The sequence below is a fragment of the Oculina patagonica genome, chromosome 3, assembly GCF_052425735.1.
Source record: "Oculina patagonica isolate OP01 chromosome 3, crgOcupat, whole genome shotgun sequence".
NCBI lineage: Eukaryota > Metazoa > Cnidaria > Anthozoa > Scleractinia > Oculinidae > Oculina > Oculina patagonica.
The window spans coordinates 5,153,205-5,174,138 of NC_135760.1; the positions used below are offsets into that span (position 1 = coordinate 5,153,205).

The 20,934-nt window shown below is 39.8% G+C and overlaps 1 protein-coding gene across 2 annotated transcripts; it reads left to right on the forward strand.

Moving 5' to 3' along the window:
• Positions 1–2,622: 2,622 nt before the first annotated feature.
• Positions 2,623–20,929, forward strand: LOC144645174 (tRNA selenocysteine 1-associated protein 1-like). Of its 2 annotated transcripts, none has more exons than XM_078504659.1 (12): positions 2,623–2,819; positions 2,929–3,026; positions 5,025–5,124; positions 6,235–6,287; positions 7,333–7,396; positions 9,469–9,511; positions 9,636–9,663; positions 10,942–11,061; positions 12,235–12,457; positions 14,186–14,235; positions 17,530–17,588; positions 19,166–20,929. In XM_078504659.1, exons 1-11 carry the CDS (start codon positions 2,796–2,798, stop codon positions 17,582–17,584), a joined length of 858 nt encoding a protein of 285 aa, XP_078360785.1. In that variant the 5' UTR covers positions 2,623–2,795; the 3' UTR covers positions 17,585–17,588; positions 19,166–20,929. The 2 variants fall into 2 exon arrangements, with proteins under 2 accessions (XP_078360785.1, XP_078360784.1); XM_078504658.1 differs by having other exon boundaries at positions 14,186–14,225.
• The last annotated feature ends 5 nt before the right edge of the window (positions 20,930–20,934 follow it).

Here is a 20,934-nt window from a genome sequence, read left to right on the forward strand (position 1 = left end):
GTTGTTTCAGGAGTACGGTACTGCCATAAAGATTTAATCTAGTGTTCGGGCACAAGAGGGTGTTCATTTGAAACTAAGCACGTTTTGGCTTGCTTAACATCCCAAGCTAATAAACCATAATTTAAAATGTCCGTCTCCCTTTATGAGTAAAATTTAGTTTTAAGAACAAGAAAAAAAAACATGTCCAATTCTCAACCAAGCTGAGCATTAAAATTGGAAGAAAGGTTAATATGAAATGAGCGTTTATTGTTACAAGAGCACGAATATTGTTGTTGTTGTTGTTGTTTTCTTTTTCGGGAAGGGGACAGGGGTGTTTGAACTGACTGTTTGAACTTAAGTAGCTTTTGCAATACTACCAAATTCCTATGTAGTCATGCAAATAAAACTTGCTGTTGTTGTTGTTGCTTCCCGTAGCTTTTACTACGGGTTCTATCCCGCTGCTTCCTTAGTGGTTCCACCTCTAAGTGCCATTTCAATTACAAGACACAATGCTGCGAAAAAATTTCATATTCTTCCCGGCGCCAGCCACCTTGAGAATTCCACTTTTCGTTCTCTCTACTCCCCCCCCCAGGGCCCGGTCTCTACTCCGGAACTACCGGTTCCCGGTAGTAGGGTCGTAGTAATGACGTTTCAGCCCGTTCATACCAGTCACAAGAACGGAGAGTCGACCACTGCTATTCTAATATGTATTACCTGTTTCGATAGAAAGTAACCCGCAGTTTCTTCGCGGCTTAAAGCGGGGGTATACCCGAATTATGTGAATGGAATTTTAGGAGGTTTAGAGAAAGGCCAGTCGAAGAGAGAAAAAAAAATTGAAACACCACAAGACAGTTGACCCCCGGCCCACGCAAGAGCACTCCAGGTTGTCAGGGGGGACTGTCTGGTGTCCGTCTACCAATTTTTAACTTCAAATTCTAAGTTTAAAATCACATTAAATCTCCAATGTTTATTATTACTCTAAATTTTACTAATCCTTTGAGAAAAACTATCTCCTCCAAAACATCCGCAAAAATCACCCAAAAATTTACAAAACACCACAAAACATAGATTCGTGTTTTGAGCATAGAGATTATGATTGATTGAAACGCAAACAAAGTACAGTCGAAGCTCTCTTAACGGACACTCTCGTAAGCAGCTCTACTTACGGCCACCTTGTTTGAAACCCCGTTAAACTCCCATACAAACTCTGTATTTTTACATTCTCGTAAGCGGACATTCCCTTAAGCGGCCGCGGACACGTGCAGTGATTACGACTTAGACTTTTTCTTTGTTTTTAGGCTCCCGTAAGAGGACATCCCAAAGAAAATCCTAAAAACAACCTCTTTATCTTGTTTTTATCAATCAACTTCACATCGCGGTTCGTGACAATGATTTTACAGTAATTACAGAACCATCTTTCAGTGTTTGTTTTGTCGTCATTCACGTCCGTCCAGGTATTGCTAGCTCGGCAAGCTCCCGTAAGCGGCCATCTATCCCCTACACCTCTAGTGGCCGCTTTAATACGAGAACCATTCTTGTAAGCGGCCAGCTCCAGTTACGGACACTTTTTTCGCGTCCCGAGGGTGTCCGCTTACGAGAGCTTCGACTGTATAGTATGTAGTTAAGCGGAGGATCCCTGACGGCTTTCAGGTTTAACCTAACTGCAGAATACCGAAGCTACAATGAACTATCGCTACAGTGGACACGCTCGGGACTTCATTTAGTGTCCGCTTTAGAGACAGTCCGCACTAGCAGGAGTCATTTCCAGTCAAACCTCTTTTGCCGGGGATCTGGATTTTGTCCGTAATAGCGAGTTTCCGCAATAGCGGGGTGTCCGCAAGGCGAGAGTTGACTGTATTCCTAAAACAGTGGCTACATTACGCGGCTTCCTTCCTTTTTCTCCCTCCCTCCCATCCGTCGGCTGCATCAGTTTGGAGCTGACATATATTGCGCTTAGCGTTACCCTGGGTGCCAGAGGGTTTTTTTTCCGCGACAAAGAGCGGCGAAGCCGCGATCGACGATCGCGGCTTCGCCGCTCTTTGTCACCGCAAAAAAAAAAACCTCTGGAACCCAAGGTAGCTTAGCGTGTGAAAAGAACTCAAAACATTCATCCAGTGCAAAGAGAAAAGAGTCAGTTCTCGAGACCTAAGAGGCAACCTGAGAGGGGGCCTTCACAGCGGTCAAACGCAAAAATTGACGTCACATCCGGTCTTCGCCGCCTCGAACTTTTAACTCGAAAGTGGGCAAACTTTTGCAAGAAATTGTTAAAGAAATAGTACGGTGAAAGAACAGTTCAAGCTGGGACACTCAGTGGAGATAAATTATCAAATTTCCAATCCATGAGCGACGTATAAACCTTAACTTTCCAGGGACGGCGTTAACTTTTGGCTTTAAAGCAAAAGTTTACGGAAAATTTAAGACTTTGTATGGAAAATTTTGGCGGCAATTACACATGAACTGCGCACGCGCGCTGTGTTTGACCGCTGTGTGGAGGGGGCCTGGAATTAAACACTTCTGGTCAGCAGATACCACCTACTTCAAGGTAGCCATGTGGTGTATGCCACTTCGAAGCAAGTGTCTCGAAAGCGCGATTTGGATATTTCAAATCTTTATAAATTTGACTTTGTAGGAGTTCTTAGTCTTCACGTTTCACTCGTTTTGCATCAGTCACATCACAGACTCACGATTATTTGCGTGTTCATGAATGCCATTTGATCGAAAGAAAACGACGCGATAATCTTTCTAAGGCTTTACTGACCAGGAGACACGTGTCACCGAATTCATTCTGCGAGCTTTCACAATCTTCAACCGGCAACATGACTAGTTTGTGGATGGGAGATGTAAGCCACAAATTAATGACTTATTTTATTAGTTTCAGCAACAGATAGATAGGTTTTCAGCTCACCAGAAAAGCGTTTTGTGTGTTTACTTTGTTTCGATCTTTGACAGCTCGACACGTATATGGATGAAGCTTTCATCACCAGTGCATTTGCGGCGATGGGAGAGGCCGTTGCTTCGGTGAAGATGATTAAGAACAGGGCTACAGGGTAATGTATTGCATGTATAGTTTAGCTTTGATCCAGTTGTGTGATCCTCTGGTACATACTATTGTATGGGCAAGTGTGTACAGAAGAGTGATCTAGGCACTATTTTTAGTGATCATGTGACAATAAACATAAAGCACTACAGTATAGAGGCCTTTCAAGGGGTTTTGGTGACTGACGACATTGCTCCAAAAAAGCTAAAAAATGTAGCGATAATCTTGTTCCAGGGCACTGAAAGGGTGTATATTTGCGACAGCGTCAACGTTTCCCTACCCAAATATAGGCAACAGGTGGGTTGGAAAATTATGAGCGACAAAGCAGCATCAGAAACCCCCTTGGAAGGCCTCACGATAGCAACTGAATGGTCCCAAAAAAAAACAGTGGGTGAGATCCTCAAATCTCAAGGTGAAGCTGTCAGGGAAGCATGGAGGGTCCAGTGAAAATAAAATTATATTCATGTTTCCTGTGGGGACAGTCATTATTTTGTGGAGCAGGGATGGCACAGTCCCAGAGGGGGTACTCCGGCTTGTTAATGATGGGGATGATCGAAGGATTTTTTTGGGAAATTTGTTGCCTATATTTGGAAAATTTGGCAAGTATTTTTTTGTATCTTGATTTAGATAGGGAATTTCTTTGGGTATTAAAAACGAACTATGTGCCTTGGCGTAGCCTTGGCGATGAATAAACAAAACGAGCGTTCTTTGTGTTATTTTATTGCACCTCCTGGCAATTTAGGGGTAATTTGACAAGCCTGAGAAGGGATTTTTTGGGGGGTTATTTTTGGTTCAGGGATTTTTTTGGGTAATGTCGGAAGACTTAATGATTTTTTGGGTCCTGAATTTTGCCTCCATTCGATCATCCCCGTCATTTACAAGCCGAAGTACCCCCCTGGGGGCACAGTGCCGTGAGTGGGGATTGTCCTTGTTCTCAATGCCAGCCCCCTTTTCCCACCCATGTGCCCCATGTGCCCCAGCATCATATGTGAGATGTGTTTGTTCTTGGTTCTTGTCCTTCCTCTGAGGGATTTTTCTTTGAGGCCTTCCAAGGGGGGTAGCAGCCGAGTTGCAATGTCGCATGTTTCTGAGATCCCAGAGATTGGAGATGGTACTAAGTATATCATGTGAACTGATGTATAGTGTATGTTTCACAGCGGTCAAACGCAAAAGTTGACGTCACATCCGGTCTTCGCCGCCTCGAACTTTTGACTTGAAAGTGAGCAAACTTTTGTAAGAAATTGTTAAAGAAATAGTACGGTGAAAGAACAGTTCAAGCTGGGACACTCAGTGAAGATGAATTATCAAATTTCCAATCCATAAGCGGCGTATAAACCTTAACTTTCCAGGGACGGCGTTAACTTTTGGCTTTAAAGCGAAAGTTTTCGAAAAATTTAAGACTTTGTATGGAAAATTTTGGCCCGAATTACGCAGGAACTGTGCACGCGCGGTGCGTTTGACCGCTGTGAAAGTGTATGCAGGGAAGTATGCAACTGCCTACCAGAATTTCCCAGATTTTTTTATGTTGTAGAAGAAATGCAAGGGGTGAAGCCGTGTAATTTTTTATGTGTTGTGTGTAAGTTCTTGTTTGTTTATCTGTTTGTTGTTGGTTTTTCCTTTTATTGTTACAAACTTTTTTCTTTAAAAACTAAACTAAAAGACTGGTAGTTGAAAGCTCGTTTTAAACAAATTTTTTAACCAGAGATTGCTTTTCAATTTTTACCAAATCTTTCTGCCATGTTTGGGCCATGATTAGGCATTTTCATTAGATTTTGTGACTGTGCATTATGTTAGTTTTGTTGACACGTGAGTCAGTGGTGCATTACTAAGTATAATTATTTGTATAGGGTGTACCCTGCCAACTACCCCCCCCCCCCCCCACTGACTTAACATCAGCTTGACAAATATAACACTAGTTTTCTTTTTACAACCTCATTAGCAGACAAAACATAGCTGCTATTTGTCAGCCAGTTACTAAAAGGTGCTTCCAATGCTTTTTCTTTTGCAGGAGTCCAGCTGGGTACTGTTTTGTTGACTTTGGTGACTATGCCTCATCACAGAAAGTCATGAGTAAACTCAATGGATTACCAATCCCTGGAAGCAATCCAGTAAGTGGGGAGCAGTTCAATCCCGCTATCTCAATCTCTCAAGGGCAACTAAAAAAAGTTTGGCAAAGTGAGGTGCTTGAGATAACGTATAGTAAATGACTGAAAAAAAAAATAAATCCCAGAAGATGGATTAGAGTTTGAGATAGCAGGAAAATGGATAAGGCCCTGTACACAGTGACCCGGGTAAATTTGAAAATGCATCTTTTTTCCCCAGTTTGGCCAACCGTCCACACTGAAACGGCGTTTTCGGTCACCGAAAACGGAGCTTTTCAAAAACGCTCACCAATGAAGCATATCATTTTCACATTTACCCAGGTTAATGTGGACGGAAAACATTTTACGCAGCATTTTCAAATTTCTCCATTTTCAAATTTACCCGGGTCAGTGTGGACGGGGCCTAAGATAGCCAAGTGGAGATAGTGAGGTTCAACTTTAAGTATACATAATCACAGGTTACAAGCTCCAATACAGACTGTATCTTTTAGACCTCTTACTTATTAACTTATTCATTATAGATGATAGTTTTTCTTTCCTTGATCAGGCAGAAATATCTTGAAAAGTCGATAAATTATGAGATAAAAAATTCAGATTTTTTAAAGCATGTAGGTGTACATGTATTATTAGTATAGCTGTTAGTTCCGCTCTAACCCAGAGAATTTTTAAAATTAATGGCCGTTTTTATACTAGAGATGTGTTACCGTCTGGACGAGCTTCGGCAAAAATTTTGTTGCTTGTCTGGTTATGCGTCTCCAGTATAAAGACGGGCATAAGACGAGTTACCCGTCTAAACGAGCTACTTTTTGAAATGCGTCTTGAAAGATGGACAACGAAAGGAAGCTCGTCTAGTCGCGTAACGCGTCTTGTGCCCGTCTTTATACTAGAGACGCATAACCAGACGAGCAACAAATATTTTGCCGATGTTTGTCTAGACGGGTAACGCGTCTCTAGTATAAAACCGGCCATTTGCATGTTATATAAAATTTGACCTATCCAACACTGTCAAAGTAACCCTTCTCTCACACCAGTTGCTGTCATTAAAGCGTGATAAGGAGGATCTCTGATAACCTCATAGATAGCAGTAACGACCGACTAATCACTTCCCTTCCATAGATAAAAAGGTTCAAGTTGAATTGGGCTACTTATGGCAAGGACTCATTTGGCCAGTGAGTACTCATTTAGCTCTATCATTGATTCAAAAAAGTGTTATTTGGTCTGCTTGTCTGTAACATGTTAAACAAAGTCTTCAAATCACCGAGAAATGTATTTTTTTTTTCAACATTGATGAACAAGTACAACATAAGATCTTTCAAGAAGTGCATGGCTATGAGAAAATATGACAGAATGCCATAATTGAATGACAGGGCAGCAAATCCAGAAAAACATTAACTAAAAGAAAAATGCAAATTTTAGGATCTCTTCATCTTAAAAAAAACATCAGTCAGGTTTTGAAAACTTGGATGTTACAAAACAGTACATCATGCAGTGGCATATCTTGCGGAGGGCATTTTTTAATGACTCGCCCCGCTAAAAACTTTTTGGCTGTAGACACACAAAAAAATCCCTTCCCCCAGTTCAAGGTCTGGATCTGCTACTTTCATGTATACCTTTAAGCCTGGTTTCCATATGATCGCAGACGATCGCAATGGATCGCAGACCATCACAGAATTGTAGGTTCTGTTATCTGTGATCATATGGAAACACGCATCTGCGATCGTTTGCGATCGTCTGCGATCGATCGCAGAAAATAGAACCAAGTTCCATTCCCTGCGATCGTCTGCAATCGCTTGCGATCGCCTGCGATCATCTGCGATCGTTGGGATCATATGGAAACACAATTGCGATCAATTGCGATCGTAAACTATCCCATAATTTTGATAATCGATCCCATCATTCAACACCATTCAACACTTCTACAATGGTCTGCGACCTTTTGCGATCATATGGAAACAGTTCGCTCTGCGATCGTTACGATCACACGGTTCAGTAAATTTCCGCGATTTTGCGATCGTCTGCGATCATAATTATGGAAACCAGGCTTTAGTCCGAAAAACCTGTCAGTACTTACTGCCCCTAGAAATCACTTGTATGTTTTAATCCTTTGGCAAGAAATAATAAAAAGAAAAAAGCAAAGAATCTCTTACTCAGATTTACTATAAATTTTGGGCTTAGTGTAAAGAAACTTTGTCACTTCTGTTTGTAATATTGCAGGGGACCAGAGTACTCAATATTTGTTGGTGATTTGTCTCCTGATGTTACAGACCATGCTCTTCAGGTTATTGCCAATACAATAATTTATTTTATTATACATTAGAATTACTTTGAAACATGTGATTGGTCGTAAGCATTCAGTCAATATACAGTAGCATGTGAACTTGACGTGATAACCCAATATCTGCAGGAGATATTGGGTTATCATGTCAAGTTCAAAGTCCGCCTAGTTTCCAAGCCCCTCGTCCGTGTAGTGCTGTCAAACTTTTGAAAATATGGCTGAGCAATTCGTCTCCGTTTTCGAAGAGAAATTGAAAGTTTTGATCGAGAATAAAGATTCTTAAAACACCAAGAGAACAACAAAAACAAGTGTAAAAATTTTGAATGATTATTTGAGGGAGAAGAACCTGGAGGAATCACAAGATAAAACCGCTTTGGCCAATGTTCTGACGAAGTTTTACGCCGGCGCTAGAAAAAGTGATGGCAAATTGTTTGAAAACGTATAATAAAACAGGTATTGAATTCGGTTTTCGCATGATATCGTGAATTATCAAAACCTCGTGTCTGTGTTATCTGCCTCAGACTTCTGCTTCGGCAGATAACACAGACCTCAGTTTTGATAATTCACGATGTCATGCTCAACCTCATCCAATAATTGCTTAGTACTGTAGTATCAAGTCAATCGAGAAATTAGAAAGCTGACAAATAATTAAAGTTTATATGCATCATGCATCGACGTATATGCATGCATTTACGCTTGTGTTAATTAAGGTATTTGTCTGGACCGTATCGCGAAATTGGGGCCAAAATAATGGAAATTAATGCTCCCCTAAATTAACCGCGCAGAAATTAACATTAACAAAAAATTAACTTAAATTAACTTAAATTAATGCGAATTTTTGAAATTCGCGTTGATTTCATGGAGCGTTAATTTCTTATAATAAGGTATTGGCACAAGGGCTTGACTATACATGCCGAGTACAGCAAGGTCTGCACAGAAAAGACGGGGGGGGGGGGGAATACTCTCTCAGTACAGTCCCAAGCAAGCTAAGATTATAGGATATTTACCCAGTCCAATGTGAAGAACATATTGCACCAACAATAAAGAACTGATTGGTTGGTTTTAGTTTTGGCCCTCTCAAATGTCTTATTCGCATAATAGATCACAATAATTCTGTTAGGCATGGTGTTCCAATGCTTTGAAGTGCCCTGGACTCTGGATTGAGTAGTCTGGGTTCAAGCCTGGCCTGGGTCATCTGCATCGTGTTCTTGGGTAGACACTTTTCCCTCACAATGCCTTCCTTAACCCAACTGTATATTAAATGGTAACTGGCAAATTTACTGCTGGGGGTAACCCTGCGATGGACTAGCATCCCATCCAGGGGGGAGTAGAAATACTCCTAGTGGCTCCACGCTACAGAAACCAGCATAAGATCCAGCATTAAGGACCACTAGGCTTGAATGCAGACTTTACTTTTAACTACATGTACTGTAACAGCGTAATGATTGCTATCATAAAGGTCATTTGCAAGTCATTTCCCTGCCATAATGTGATGCCCAGCACTATACAGTGAAACCCCGATATAATGGTCCTCGATATAACGATATTCCCAGTATAACGATGAATATGTCCCGGCAAAAGTTTCAGTAAAATGTATGGGACAGAACCTCGATATAACGATCTTCGATATAATAATATTCCCGATATAACAATGAGAATTTAGCGGACCGAATATAAAGTCTTCCCCGATATAACAATATTATCAGTACACAGTCACAATTAATTTTAAGAAAAACATTGAATTTAATACAATAACATAAGAGTAATAGAGTAATCTCTAACGTTTCTGACAACAGCTTAATACGATGCTATAAGAAAATTATACTGTATTCTAAATCTCTTTATCCAGTTAAAAAGTATATGTTGGGTTTACTCCGATTTAACGATATTTCAGGTTATTTTACGGCCATATCGTTATATCGGGAGTTTCGATATAACAATACTTCGATATAATTTTACTGCTCCCTTGGCATATCGTTATATCGGGGTTCCACTGTAATTTAAACACCAACTGGTTGTTTAGCAGTAGCTTTTTTTCAATATAACTCACAACATTTTAATGTTTTTCTTTTCAGGAGTTCTTCCAGCGACAGTTTCCTACTTGCAAAGCTGCAAAAGGTGCTATTGTGGTTCTTTCATTGAGTTTACCAAAAACATTGATATGATAACTTAAGAAGTAGGCTGTATTATTTAAAAGAGTTTTTCTGTTCCTATCCTGACTTCAAATTTGTTTTTATTGCAGTTGTCTTGGATGCAGCGGGAAACTCAAGGTACTTTAAGATGTATTGAATTTGTTTTATAATGCATTATAAAATGGTTGAGGAATTGTGCGCGCTGTAATGCATGCTGCTTACGTCACGAGTTGAAGCGCGCGCAATTTCTTTAACATAATTTTCATAAAAGAAATAAAAAACTCTCTCCTCATACATTATTGAGTTACAGTCGAATCCCGATAACTCGAACCTTCAAGGGAATTCGAAAAAAGTTCGAGATATCGGGAGTTCGAGTTATCGAGGGTAAAATTAGTAAGAAAATGATCTGAAGGGGAATCGAAAAAGGTTCGAGTTAGCGGGAGTTCGAGTTACTGAGGGTTCGAGTTATCGGGATTCAACTGTATATAAGCACTTGGAAATTTTTAAAAACACTCGAGAAGTGCGAGAAGCACACGGCTGCGCCTCGTGCTTTTCTATGCTCTTCTCTCGTGTTCTTAAAAATTCCCCTGTGCTTATATAACTCAGTAATGCACTTGGGCGCGTTTTTTTATTTCATTAATAAATATTATTATTTGATGAAACTACATAAATATTTGTATAGAATGGTTTCAGATACAGACCTTAACAAAGTACATGTATCGCATTAGGTAATTGTGAACAAATAGTTAGAAGATACTCAATTTAAAAATTTGAAGATTTGTGGTAAGAAAGTAAAAAATAATGGTTTGAAACCGCAAGTATCAGTTACTGTCAATGGTCCCTTTCAAGAGTATCACACTTGATAGCATTGCCTCCATATAATTTCTAAAATTATCTGGCATTTTGCTTTTAAATCAATATGAGATAATATGCAGTGCTCCACAATCCCATCCAGTAAACACCTAGGCCATCTGCAATGCAAATCAAAGGTGTTGGACCCATGACCACTTGCCTTATCAAAGTAATGTTGATTTTTAGCAATCCCACACACCTTTCACAGCTAGAGTTATTCCCAAACCTTTCAACATTGTCTCCCTGGCCTCAAAACACAAAATGAAACATAATTACCAGTATTCCAAAGCTGTGCTCTTAGAATTATTGCAGGGTGCCCGAAGGTTCTTCCATGAGAAATCTTGGGTGACCAGCTCTTAAAAGCTTTCATGAAAGAGAAGTTACACAGGTCGCCCAAAGACAAAAGTGAGTCACCTGAGGCACCCGGGCACTGCTAGAGCACAGCCCTGTATTCATTACAAAGAGTGTAGGACTGAATAATTTAATGATTATTTGTTTAAGATGGTCAAGATTAGCAAATGTCCAGGTGCATTTAATTTTTTATGTACGATTTCTTTTTTGTAGAGGGTATGGTTTTGTGAGGTTTTCTGATGAGATGGAACACAGAAAAGCCATGATTGACATGCAAGGAGCTGTGGGCTGTGGATCAAAACCTCTGAGAGTCAGTGCTGCAACACCCAAAAGGTACCTAAACCGAGTACTCTACTGAACCCCTTTAGTCCCAAAATTGAAGTAGAAGGAATTTCTATCGAGTATTGTAAAACCAAAACCAAAATTAACACTTTGGCCAATCATGAAGGACACACACAATCCAGTGAACCCAGGGGGGTACTTGCAGTATACATGACGGGGAGGTCCGACGTATTTTTTTGGGTTGAAAATTTACACCCTCGGTATTTTCTTGGGTCAAGAGATCTGTCATGTATTTTTTTAGGACTTAAAGTCTGTTTGATTAAATAAATCAGTATCGAGGTGCAAGGTTTTGTATTTTTGGGGGTAGAAAATTTTGTTGCCAGGTATTTTTTTGGGTGTAAAATTTCAGGCTCATGTATTTTTTTGGGTTCGCAATATGAAGCTCCGTCGGACCTCCCCGTCATGAATACTGCAAGTGCCCCCCCTGGGCCAGTGAACCACCAAAACTCAAAGCAAATACATGTAGGCAACCACAGGAAGCACAGGTAAATGTATGCAATCGAGTCAGAATTGGTTTGGGTTAACTTCTGATTTGTAAAGACAGTTGCATTAGGTTTTTGAACCAATTACTAATTTGACTGACCCTTCTGCCTTCAGCTCATGTAGTAAGACAATAGTGAGACAGCTGATGACATTATTATACCACATAACACTCAGTTCATGTAGTAAATACTAAACAGCTTTCCGGTTAGCCTAATTAGCACTCTGGTTGGCCTAAATAGCACTCTGGTTTGCCTACTTTAGCTTACCTTGCTTGCAGTTGGCCTTTATAATAGGGTTAGGATTACTGGCCAAAAATTTAAGGGCTCTGGCAGCTTGTCATGGGTGGGCCAGTGGATATGGCAAGCCAACGACCTGGGTTCAATTCCTCTTGTTGTCAACTCTTTTTAACTTTAAAAAAAAAAGTTAAGTGTGTTTTATACCTCATGTATGAAAAATAAGAAGTCACACTACATGAACTCAGTGCAGAATAGTCACTTCTTTTACTAAGCATAGCAATGCTATCCAAAGTAAACACGACTTTCAACACTCAAGTTTAAATTGCTCTTATTACTCATTCTGGGAACCCAGCAATTACAGGTCTCCCATCTCGCCACTGCCTGGATTTGATCTCAGTAGTCTGAGTTACACTCCTGACATTTGCAATATGTTTGGTTATTGTAGCAGGCCTCAAACTAATGCAGCAAACCCGGCCACTTCATACGGCTCTGCAAGTGCCGCAAACCAGCAATACATGCAGCAGTATCAGCAATATCAACAGTACCTGGCGGCATGGCAGGGATACCAGCAACAACAACAGCAACAACAACTACAACAACAACAGCAGTACTATCAACACTATCAGCATTATCAGCCCTATGGACAGGCTGCTTATCAACAACCAACAGTAAGTGTGGGCAACACCCTTTTAAAGTGCTACTCTACTCGTAAGGTCAGGTTAAACAAAACTGATGATTAACAAAGAGTTCTCAAACTCATTAATAATTCATCAAGTTAAAACAAAGAAAATCATAACCGTGAAGGAAGTTTGGATACCTGGTCTTAATGAGCATAGATTTTTATGATTTTATTTCTCCATTAACTCCACAGTTTTTGTTTCGATTGAGAAGATATATCAAACACTCAACATAGTGTTACATCGGCTATCCAAACACCTCGAATTTCATCACAAATACCGTAAAATTCCAGTTATCAGCCCTCCCGGTTATAGGCCCATCTACCTTAAAACAAAAAAATACATCCGGTTATAAGCCCCCCGGATATAAGCCCCTCTCTGCTGAATGACGGTACTGAACAGGGCTAAATATTGCTTTATTATGTGTTTTTAACCTTAAAAACGTATTTCGATCAACACTCCCGTGGCTCTTTTCGAAACGTTATTTTATTCCGCTTATAAGCCCTCCCAGATATAAGCCCCTCCGCTTATAAGCCCACCCAAAACCCCTTACAAAGTTGTATAAGCCCAGGGCTTATAATGGCTTATAACCGGAATTCTACGGTACCCCGCTGCGTGTTTGTTTTGGATATCCTGTCACTCGTGTTTGTGTATATTACTTGAAGGATGAGAGTTGCACAAAAGGTTTCTTTCATAAAATCAGCTATCAGCACATGGTTTTATGAGCTGAGGGTACACACTGTATCAACCTGCAAAGCAAGCATTCCCATTGGCCATTCCGAGGTTGCGCAGGGGACTGGGGCGAAATTTTAATTTTAAGCAATCGATAATCGGACACCTTCACATGAAAGAACTCGGTGAGATTGGTCATTTGACTAAGTTTGACGCTTTAAGGATGAACAGAGACGAAGTTATGGGCCTTGAAACATGGTTAAAAATCCATACAAACGTCTCTTATTTTGAGACAGCATCTCCCAAAACCATATAATTTCTTAAATTTTGTTATGATTTTTTTCGATACTCTTTCAAACGAGCAAACATAGTGATTTTCATCTTAGTTTCTTTCACATAATGGGTCTTTGGCAGGATTTAACAGCTTTCACAAAACGGATAAAAATTTTAAGAGTTTATATGGCTATATGGTTTATATGGCTCACAATTAGAAACGTTTGTATGGATTTTGAACCATGTTTCAAGGTCCATAACCTCGTCTCTGTTCATCCTGAAAGCATCAAACTTGGTCAAATAACCAATCTCACCGTGATCTTTCATGTGGTGGTGTCAATTTATCGATTACTTAAAATTTGAAACTCGCCCCAGTTCCCTGCGCCAATATAAGCGAAGAGCTTTTTTCCGCATTCTGGCCACGCAACAATTGGCATGACAGCAGCCAGAATGCGTAAAATGCTCCTCATTCGTACAAGAGCGCTTGCTACGTAGGCTAACACTGTATGTACAGGTTGTGTCATAGGTGGATCTAGGAGGGCCAGGGGGCTGCAGGTCCCCCCTTCCAACAAGACAATTTTAAGGTTTTTGAATGTCCCTTGGTAGTCATGCCCATAATGCGGCGATGCACTGTTTGTGCAACTGCAATGCCCCCCCCCCCCCTCCGTTTTTGCTCTGTCCCTGTTGAGTGACGTCATCTGCCCAATCAAATGAGAAGACTGTTCAGCCTTCATCTTGCTGCTTCATATTGTATCCTTTGCTTTCCATGTGCAGAGTTATGAAGAAACAGTAACAGTGGATAACACAGCGGAAGGTAATTACAAGTTAGTACCTAATTGAAGTAAAACTTTGAGTAAAAATATTGGATGGAATGTGAAATACCGTAGAATTCCGGTTATAAGCCCTGGGCTTATACAACTTCGTAAGGGTTTTTCCGTGGGCTTATAAGCGGAGGGGCCTATATCCGGGAGGGCTTATAAGCGGAATGAAAAAAACGTTTCGAAACGAACCCCGGGAGTGTTGATCGAAATACGTTTTTAAGTTAAAAACGCATATTAAAGCAACATTTAGCCCTGTTCAGTACTGTCATCCGGTAGAGGGGGGCTTATAACCGGATGTATTTTTTTGTTTCCAGGTAGATGGGCCTATAACCGGGGGAGCTTATAAGCGGGGGGGGGGGGGGGGCTTATAACCGGAATTCTACGGTATGTAATGCCTTGAGCTTGTTTTAAGAGTTCTTGTAAAAATCTGACAATGATCTTTTGGCTTCTTTGGTTCAAAGGCTTTGTTGATGTCTGTTTATCAAAGGAGCTATGTCGCAGTATTTTAAGTCATGCTTGTAATTTCCTTCAGATTGAAGAAAATCTTTAAATAATAGTTTTACAATTGTAATTTCCTTTAGATTGAAGAAAATCTTTAAGGTGGCTCGACCCAGTTTTTTTCTAGCGATACCTATCAACTTTGAAACCCTCATACTTAAAGGGATTGATGTCCATAACAAAAACTACTACATCAGATGCATTACATATAGACTGAACTTCAATATGATATAATTTTTTGGGCGATCAGAATGAATATCACGTGGCAATGACGTCACACAGGGTTTTGCTCGGAATCGAATTTTAAGCGGTAACTGCATTTTCTCTCGAGATCCTCCACGCTACGTATACCTTGGGTGTTTGCCTTCATCTCAGTGGAGTTTCATCGAAATCTACAAGAGGAATTTTGAAATATCTTGGAATTTCTTTTTAGATGGTATAATTTATGCGTAAAATAAAGTCAAGACTTCATATAAAGAAATTTGCTTCTTTTTTATGTTTAATGAGAGGATTTAGCCCCCATTCCTTTTAGAAATGTCCCATATACTACATCCAAACCTTTAGAAGAAAGTAGACTTGCGCGATTTCGAAAAATATGAAAATATCTTAATCGGAGTAGAGCTCAATGTTTAGCTCTATTTACCATTTTTACGGCTACTTTTGTAAAAAAAGCGATTATTTCAAAACCCGTCGATGAATTTTTTCCAAATTTTTTCAGGGTGACAAATTATCAGTACACCACACAATCCCTAAATTTCATGCTCATTGAAAATATCTAAGGTTGTCTAAGCTAAAAGCAAAATTGAGTAAACATTGAAGCGATGTCGAAGTTTTGAATAATTTTGTGCTCTGGGATTTCCTATTGTTTCGATTTAAACACAACATCGAATTCCTGTGCATCACGCGTGTAATGACCACGCTTGGCTTCCCCTCCGAAAGCTTTCCGAAATAGTTCGGAATATGGTAATATTCTCATCGAGTTCAAGTAAACAATAATGGATGAATGAATACATTTCCAACTGAAGAAAGCAGTCGCACAACACCAAACTCAAAGCCGGTAATTTTTTTATGCCTCCTCAGTCATTTAAAAAAGTAAAACGGACAGAAAATAGACTTCACGTATTATAAGCAAGCTGCATCTGGCGTCCAGTATTTATTAAGTCATTAATTTAAAAGAAACATACCTCGTTTACACTTTCTTCTTTTTAATGTTTAATTCTCTTTATCGTTGCACTCAGTACTGCGGCCTTTTTGTGTTTTGCAATTCTTGTTCTTGGCATTTTTAACTTTTATTTCAGCCAAGACGTCGACCCAACAAGAAAAGCTAATGCGTGACAATTTTTTTCCCATTGTTCCATATTTCGGAAAGATTTCGGAAAGCTTTCGGAAGGTAGCCAAGCGAAGTCATTTCACGCGTGGTGCACAGGAATTCGAAGTTGTGCTTAACTCGAAACAAAAGGAAATCCCAGAGCACAAAATTATCTCAAACTTCGACATCGCTTCAATGTTTACTCAATTTTGCGTTTAGTTTAGACAACCTTAGAAATTTTCAATGAGCATGAAATTTGGAGATTGTGTGGTGTACTGATTATTTGTCACCCTGAAAAGATTTGGAAAAAATTCATCGACGGGTTTTTGAAATAATCGCTTTTTGCGAAAGTAGGCGGAAAATTTGTAAATAGAGCTAAACATTGAGCTTCACTATGATTCCTATATTTCATATATTTCAAAATCGCGCAAGTATACTTTCTTCTAAAGGTTTGGATGTAGTATATGGGACATTTCTAAAAGGAATGGGGGCTAAATCCTCTCATTAAACATAAAAAAGAAGCAAATTTCTTTATATGAAGTCTTGACTTTATTTTACGCATAAATTATACCATCTAAAAAGAAATTCCAAGATATTTCAAAATTCCTCTTGTAGATTTCGATGAAACTCCACTGAGATGAAGGCAAACACCCAAGGTATACGTAGCGTGGAGGATCTCGAGAGAAAATGCAGTTACCGCTTAAAATTCGTTTCCGAGCAAAACCCTGTGTGACGTCATTGCCACGTGATATTCATTCTGATCGCCCAAAAAATTATATCATATTGAAGTTCAGTCTATGTGTAATGCATGTGATGTAGTAGTTTTGTTATTGACATCAATCCCTGTAAGTACCAGGGTTTCAAAGTTGTTAGGTATCGCTAGAAAAAAACTGGGTCGAGCCACCTTAAATAATAGTTTTACAATGAGAATAACAGCAACGGAGTAATAAACAGCCGAAAGTAAACAAAGATGGTTTAGACTGACCAAGGTTAAGATGGATTATAATCCACAAACTTTGAAAAAACTTGCCATTTTTTGTTGTTGTCTGAGACGTAGCTTCTTTAAGGGGGAGTCGGGGAAGGGGGGGGGGGGCAGTGGAAGGAGTTTTGCATTTCAAGGTGTTGTGCAGCTGAATCTTTGAACGGCCGGCCGTAGGAATGTTTTCTTAAAAAGTAAAATTCAAGTTCCTTTTGGATTGGGAATGATTCTGCTAATTGCGATTGGTGATGACCAGTTTGCAATGTCTGTTGTTAACATCTTCACTGGTTTCATTGTTTTTGTTTGGGGTTTTCATTGTGGATCTTCAGAACGCTTTTCAAAATCATAGGATACCCGCAAGAATGTTAGTTTAATTCTGTAGAACAGTACTCGAAGGTCAACAAGAACCTATTAGCCTTTAGGAAGTAAGGATGACTTATGTGGACAAACTTTTATCGAGGCTCAACGAAGCGTTGATCACTCACTTAAAACTTTCCTTTTCTCGTTTCAGATCCCAACCCTCCTCTGGATATTACAACAGAAAACAAAACCATTATTTCAAATGAAGCAGTAAGTTTTTAGCAAGTTGACTTTAAGTTTCCAATTTCCTACAAAAGAAAGCGCTTATCACAAACATTGTAGAAATCGAATAAGTGAGTCCTACCGTAAAATTTCGATTCAACGCCTGGGCGCTTATCATGGAGTTTAGAAGCTCTTGGAAGGGCGCTTATTTCCTTTTCTTACCGTGACATCTCAGAGGCGCCCAAATTACTCTAAGTAATACAACCAATACTTGTTGGCACAAAACTAAACTAAATTTGGTACACTGAGCACAATTTTTTAAAGATGGGAGCATATTGCAAAGTGCACTTACCAGAATTGGGGGTGTTCATTAGAATAAGGGCGCGTGTTACTGACAAATAGAGCAGTTTTCAATTGAGTGTCGTAAAACCAAACCCAAAGTAATTACTCTGAACAATCACAAGGGCCCCTTTCAATTCAGTAAACCAAACAAAACTCGAAGTATTAAATTACATGAAGTCGTCACTGAGCGTGCGAAAAAGTGCGCTAGTAAACTCACAATTGGTTTTGGTTTTACTTCTCACTGGCTGAGAAGGATGGTGGCGCGATATTTTGGAGCCAAACAATGAGCGTAGTAACGCAAAACCAAAGTAAAGGAAAATTAAATTCGGAACTTAAGTGAAACCCGCTCTATACCTCCGACTAGGGGGCGTACGCTTATTAGAACGAGGACACTCAATTGAAACTTCAAGCATGTTCAAACAATACAGAGAAACATAAGACATAACTTTACATACGTTTAGTTTACACCCGACGTTACTAATCGAACAGTTCGGTAATCGAACTTGATCGAACTGAATCGAACTTAATCGAACGATTCGGTTCGATTAGTTCGATAATCGAACAGAATCGAACCCAAAACTTTGTGTGAGAGAGTTCGATTCCGTTCGATTTCCGAACTAATCGAACCAAATCGAACTTAATCGAACACAAAAGACAAATCTTAAATTCACCCTCATACAACCAGATAATTGAACAGTCTGTCTAAGTAACAGTAATAAATGAATAAATTTTTTATTTATGGACTTTCGGCAAAAAAACCCGAAACGCAAAGTTCAACAGACAATAGAAAATAAATCCTCCTTCACTCTAGTTCTATTTCATGTTATCAACCTATGGAGTCCCAAGTAGTCTGCGTAGCTGGCGATTTCGTCGGAAAGCACGCGTGGGAGATCACACCCGTTTATTGGGAACATACCGCCATTTGCAGCCAAATGTAATTAGACCGTGAATTTTACGACCGTTGTTTTTTAATCAACATCCATTTTCCATGATTTTCAAATCGAACCCAGTCGAACTTAATCGAGCCTAATCGAACTTAATCGAACGTTCGATTTAGTTCGATTACTCAAAATTTTTTGTGAGAGTTCGATTCTGTTCGATTACCGAACTTAATCGAACCTAATCGCGTGATTACAGTTCGATTCAGTTCGAGTAAGTTCGATTAATCGAACGTTCGATTTGGTTCGATTAGTAACGTCGGGTTTACAGGACTTCTTCCACGCGCGAACTAAGAAATACCAAATGTTTACTCGGACTAATCGTGTTTTCTTGTCTTAAAACAGGAGTTATACTATGAACTGGAACAATCAAGATGGCAGCCGGTAGAAACACTTAATTCAGGACCTAAACCTCTTGTTGCTTAGGTTATAAAACACTAAAGTAGTTTATCCTTTGAGTCTTCTATCATTTATGTACGATACTTTGGCATTTTAACTTATTGTCGAGCTCTAAGTGGCCCTTTAAAAAATAGCCTGTTCCAGGCGTTCAGTTAGTTGGAGAGTAGCACTAAAAGCGACGAGCGAAAAAAAAAAGGGAACTCCTCACAATTTTTTCCACTCGCCGTTCTTTTAGTCTCGTTCGTAGCCGTTATTTGGGATGTCACGCAACGCTCCTTCTTTGGAATGTCACGCAATGCCCCTTATTTGGGGTGGAGCGTTGCGTGACACGCCAAAGGAGGAGGCTACTGTTCTTCCCGCTGCTCCCCAACAAACCGTTTTCAATTAAATCTTGACAGACTATTGACATTTTTATGTTGGGTTCACGGATTTCTTGGCCAATCTGAAGTGCACGTGCAGTTTTACCGCCCGAGGCTCGATTAGCATTTTCACCTCCATTGTTCAAGTATTAAATGCAACCAACACAAAAATTTTATTAACTATTAACTGTTTAGGCGTACGCCTCCCGAACGGAGACGAATTGACTTTACCGCGCAAAAAAGACGCCTGTTTACCCTGGTTAGGCGTCCTATCTCCCCCAATCTTTAGAATAATGTGAAAAAGCATAAGAATGGTTTAAGATTGACGCAGTCGTGAGACCATGTAGGAATTTCTTTCAAAATTATTCTGAAAGTCTTTAAAGTTTTTTATAATTTCACTCAAAACCATGTGCTCAAGCTAAGTTGGAAAATGCTTAGCATTCAATTTATAGCTCAAATATTTTGCGTTCATGATTTTTTTCTTCGTTCACCGAGTTGCTATGGAGATTATCCTGGCTTGATTCACGGGATAGATTCCTTCAGTTTCGCTGGGTCTTCAGAAGGCTCAACGAAAATTTCCTTCTAAGAACGTGTACGCCCCGACTCATCACTTCCAGATGACAAGCGGGGAATGGGACAAACTATGCACAGGTGCGTTCAGTCGGGGAAACAAGTAACGTTTACGACAAATTAACGGAATCAGCGGTTTCGACAGAGGTTGTTGTAGCAACATGACGTGTCATGATACCGCTGTCCAATGTGTCAACTTTTGGATTCGGAAATTGCTATTTCAGATTAGGCAGAAATAATCGAAACTCTTCGGGTGCTTAAGGGGGCTATTTCGCGCAATTTTAGCCAATTTCGGCACTGACCAACTGGTCATAGAATAAGCTGAAATATCACAATAACGGCTTAAAACTGTAGAATAACTCAAAAGAAACATAAAGGCCGAAAAGGGGCATGGATGGGCAAAATTCGAGAAGATTAATAAAAACGGATTGCGTTCGGGTAAATTTGAAAAACGTCGGCCCAACTTTTTTCAAGTTTATCTCAATTTGCATGGTAGTGTCATTTACAATGCTCGAACATCATCCTTGTTTGTTATGTGGCCGTGATTTTGGCAACAAATGACTTTTGCTCTGCCAATTTTTCTTCTCAAATTTGAAGTTTACAGCTCTTAATTAACGAAAATAAATAGAATTGCCTAAAATACCGTGACCTAGCCCCTTTCAACGAGGATTTGCCGTAAACGTTCTTGTTCCCCCGAGTTGAAGTTTGCACCACGTTACTTTTTGTTACAAGTTGTTCCTTGTCCCCCACGCGTTCTCGTGGAAGGGGACGCCTAGGTACACTGTA

Excerpts from the sequence above, each read along its gene's own strand:
- LOC144645174 (XM_078504658.1), top strand. The coding sequence starts at position 2,796 with ATGACTAGTTTGTGGATGGGAGAT. Across the intron at positions 11,062-12,234 it reads AGTGCTGCAACACCCAAAAG|CAGGCCTCAAACTAATGCAG; the intron begins GTACCTAAACCG and ends TGGTTATTGTAG. Across the intron at positions 14,226-17,529 it reads AGTGGATAACACAGCGGAAG|ATCCCAACCCTCCTCTGGAT; the intron begins GTAATTACAAGT and ends TTCTCGTTTCAG.